The sequence below is a fragment of the Sturnira hondurensis genome, unplaced genomic scaffold (assembly GCF_014824575.4).
Source record: "Sturnira hondurensis isolate 20B ecotype Veracruz unplaced genomic scaffold, ASM1482457v3 Scaffold0021632, whole genome shotgun sequence".
NCBI lineage: Eukaryota > Metazoa > Chordata > Mammalia > Chiroptera > Phyllostomidae > Sturnira > Sturnira hondurensis.
In genome coordinates this window covers 5,751,060-5,755,402 of record NW_028094263.1, presented here as the reverse complement: position 1 = coordinate 5,755,402, position 4,343 = coordinate 5,751,060, and the positions used below count along the sequence as shown (strand labels likewise).

The 4,343-nt window shown below is 52.0% G+C and overlaps 1 protein-coding gene across 1 annotated transcript; it reads right to left on the bottom strand.

The window, feature by feature from the left end:
- Nucleotides 1-3,262: 3,262 nt before the first annotated feature.
- Nucleotides 3,263-3,973, bottom strand: LOC118978006 (keratin-associated protein 9-4-like; the record flags this gene model as incomplete). The annotated part of the gene is made up of 1 exon (XM_037033158.1): nt 3,263-3,973. A coding segment is annotated over one exon (711 nt), but the record flags the coding sequence as incomplete, so codon positions are not given.
- Nucleotides 3,974-4,343: the final 370 nt, after the last annotated feature.

Below are 4,343 nucleotides of genomic sequence, written 5' to 3'. Positions count from 1 at the left end.
GAGCACAACTTTCCTTGTTGTTGCTTCTATTTCTTTTCCATATTCACTGGGGGAGATGTAAAAAGGAAGTTGCTTCTTAAATGGTATGAATCTTTAGAAAACAAGTGTTTAATGTGTTTCTTAATTGAGAATATTTCATAGAGACTATTTTATATAAAAGGAAGGTGGTCACATCATCAGCATCATTTCTGTTTTGATGACCTCCTGCTTGTATGATCAAGTCCCTGATGGCCTCCTAAGGGTCAGGACAGGTGACCTCCCCAGTTTGTTTCTTGAGCTGCCTTTGAATGGAATGTATGCCTGTGGTGTGTGGCATGATGCTGATCTGTTCACAGGGACAATCAGAAACCGTGCTTGTCCAAGCCTGTTACCCCCCAAAAGCCTGATTGAAGACCGTGACAGATAGTCCGTCCTCTGGAGCAGCCTACCCTCCCCGTGTCCCCCACGTCCATCACAGAGACTTCAGTGAGGGTGTTTGGCATAATATGCAGGGCAGATCCCCCACGTCCATCACAGAGACTTCAGTGAGGGTGTTTGGCATAATATGCAGGGCAGAACTAATGCAGGTGGGTAAGGGCAGGAGCTGGGACTCAAAATATCAGTCATTTGATCTCCTGGGTGACCACCAGTCCTGATTATCTAGGACGAAGGGGTTTTCCAGAACATGGGACTCCCCAGTGGTACAACTGGGACAGTCTGGGCAAGCCCGGATGGGCAGTCACTGCTGTCCTAATCTCATTAACCAGCAGAGTCAGTGACCTCACATCACTGACTACACATCTACTGTGTTGTTTTCTTTTTCTTTTTTCCCTTTTTCTTCCTTCTTCTCTCTCTCCCTCTTTGCCTCCCCTTCTTCCTCCTTCTCCTTCCCGTTCTCCTTCTTATTCTCCTCATTCCCCTCCTCCTCTTCCTTCTTCGCTTTCTCCTCTTCCTCCTTCTTCCTCCTCCTCCTCTACCACCTTTTCTTCATCCTCACTCCTCTCCTTCTAGAAACCATGGGTATCCACCACACTGAAGAACCCAATATTGCATTGGAGTGGAGAAAATCACAGATTGTTGATGAGGTTTTGAATACACCACCCATATATTTTGGATCTTAGTGCATTTGTACAATAGCACAAGTTTTTTCAGCCCGGTTTGTATCTCTGTTCCTAAGAGTTGGTTTTTTTCTTGAAGTAACTGAAATACATGCAGCTAGTGTGTGTCACACTGAAGAAAACACTCAACTGATGCTTCTGGAGACCTGGTTTGCACAGAGTCAGCTCCCTCATGACTCAGTTGGGATAATCCTGAAGTGTGTGCTTTATAGCATTTCTGGTGTTTTCTCTTAGGTCTACACTTCAGTTGCCACTGTGATACTGGCTGGTCACACAGTGCTCCTTCCTGTGTCACGTCCACCAGTGAGACCTGCCCTTCGCGAATCCACTTAAATCTCTTCTGCAGAGTCACGTCTGGGTGAAACCGAACTCTGACATTGCTTTAATTCCTCACTTTCAATTTCCTCACCTCTAACGTGGAACATTTATACCTCCTCTGAAAATTTCTTCAACAATCAAAGGTATGTAGATAAGGCACTTACTGTATATCCAGCAAATGGTGGGTCCCCCAGAACATGTTAGTTTCTCACGTCAATCACCCAAACAGCCACCAAGGAAGAGCAATCAGCAAGTCTGGCCTTGGCAGTCTCTTCAGAGCCTCCCAGATACACAGCCTCAGAACTTTGCATGTGTCCCAGATGCCAGCCTGGCTGGTGCATCAGAGGTCCCATTACTGTTCCTGAGGAGGTGACCCAGGCTCCAACCTGTATCAGCCTAACCTCCATGAAGGTCCAGGCAGCGTTGCTCATTTGGGACCAAAGCACCAGCCTTCTGTCCATCATGGCCACTAGGAATGCACAGCCACTTCTACTTTTCTTCTTTCTCATCTTCTTCCCATGCCCCTGGAACACAACTTTTTCTTTCTCTCAAATGCTTCCTGGTTGACTGAGGAAACACAGGACAGGGCTCTGTTTCCTTAGAGGGTTGAGGTATTTAGTCACACGTGCCCTCTGCATAGTTTCTCACTGCACAACTTTGTTCTTACTCAGTTCTCTTAATCTTTTTATCAGAATGGGAAACTGCCTCATAGCTGGGAAACATCCAAAATTCTGCGGAAAACGACTTACTCACTTCTACTCTAGTCAGTAGGTGCTCAGGAGAAGGAGGCCACACCGCAGTCGGATTTGCATGAGGGCACAGAACAAGTCTCTTTAGGTGATTCCTTCCTCGGGAGGATGCACTGGATGCTTCCCAGTATCGGATGCCCTTGAGAGCCCGAGTGGGTGGACAGTACCAGAGACAGGAAAGGATCCTGCACACAGTAGGGATCTAAAATGCAGCCCTCACTGCTCTAACATGTAGCAGAGGTGTGGGACACCGATTTGGGAAGAACTTTGTAAATAGGTGTTATCTGCATGTACATACAAGAGGATATTACATGGTTAAAGACACTCAAGCAAAAAACTTGCTGGGGCTCAGGCCCAAGATTTCTGTCCTAATTTGTCTTGAAATAGAAACTTCAGTGCCAATGAGCAGAGGTATAGACCACAGACAGGGCACTGAGTCTGAGTCTGCCCATATCAGCTGTATAACATCACCCCGTGAAATGCACCAACATGAAGACTAGAGATAATTATTTGTGTGGGACTTGATGAGGCTCAGAGTGGATAATGCATGTGGATGCAACATGTGTATAAATCTTTACATAAGGAGTGCTGTACGTTAAAACAAAACACAATATGGAATGCACAATGGTACAGAATTTATTAAGAAATATAGGTAAGACTCCCTGCATCTAGGGAGCCAACTGTAAGTGTCCATGAAAAGAAGAAAGCAGGATTACAAGAACCGTGAGTACACTGATAAAGTAAACACGACTGTGAAGATTTTCAAAAGTTGTAGAAAACCTAAGGAACAGTTATAAGAATTTTTTTCTAAGGTACATAGAGGGAGAGGCTGAAGATCCTAATGCAAAATCAAAGCAGAGACCATAACAGTGTGTCAAGGACGCACGGAACTGGCCCATGGTCCACACACACTGGACGATGAGGACCAGGAGAAGCTCTCTGCTCTCCATCAAGCTGCTTCAGAGTTTTCATCAGGCAAAAAAAGAAGGGAAATTATAGTCAAATGTACTGGCTGTCAGCAGAGTCTAGGTAGTGAAGTCAAAATGGTGAGTCAGTTAACAGGTGGGATGTGAAGATGGTGGTTCTTTGGAGAGGCAATCAGCAGCAGCAAGGGCGGCAGCAAGGCTGGCAGCAGCGCTGGCAGCAGGTGGTCCTCCAGCAGGTGGTCTGACAGCAGGTTGGGCGGCAACAAGGCTGGCAGCAGCTGGACCCGCAGCAAGGGCGGCAGCAGGGCTGGCAGCAGCTGGACACGCAGCAAGGGCGGCAGCAGGGCTGGCAGCAGCTGGACACGCAGCAAGGGCGGCAGCAGGGCTGGCAGCAGCTGGACACGCAGCAAGGGCGGCAGCAGGGCTGGCAGCAGCTGGACACGCAGCAAGGGCGGCAGCAGGGCTGGCAGCAGCTGGACACGCAGCAAGGGCGGCAGCAGGGCTGGCAGCAGCTGGACACGCAGCAAGGGCGGCAGCAGGGCTGGCAGCAGCTGGACACGCAGCAAGGGCGGCAGCAGGGCTGGCAGCAGCTGGACACGCAGCAAGGGCGGCAGCAGGGCTGGCAGCAGCTGGACACGCAGCAAGGGCGGCAGCAGGGCTGGCAGCAGCTGGACACGCAGCAAGGGCGGCAGCAGGGCTGGCAGCAGCTGGACACGCAGCAAGGGCGGCAGCAGGGCTGGCAGCAGCTGGACACGCAGCAAGGGCGGCAGCAGGGCTGGCAGCAGCTGGACACGCAGCAAGGGCGGCAGCAGGGCTGGCAGCAGCTGGACACGCAGCAAGGGCGGCAGCAGGGCTGGCAGCAGCTGGACACGCAGCAAGGGCGGCAGCAGGGCTGGCAGCAGCTGGACACGCAGCAAGGGCGGCAGCAGGGCTGGCAGCAGCTGGACACGCAGCAAGGGCGGCAGCAGGGCTGGCAGCAGCTGGACACGCAGCAAGGGCGGCAGCAGGGCTGGCAGCAGCTGGACACGCAGCAAGGGCGGCAGCAGGGCTGGCAGCAGCTGGACACGCAGCAAGGGCGGCAGCAGGGCTGGCAGCAGCTGGACACGCAGCAAGGGCGGCAGCAGGGCTGGCAGCAGCTGGACACGCAGCAAGGGCGGCAGCAGGGCTGGCAGCAGCTGGACACGCAGCAAGGGCGGCAGCAGGGCTGGCAGCAGCTGGACACGCAGCAAGGGCGGCAGCAGGGCTGGCAGCAG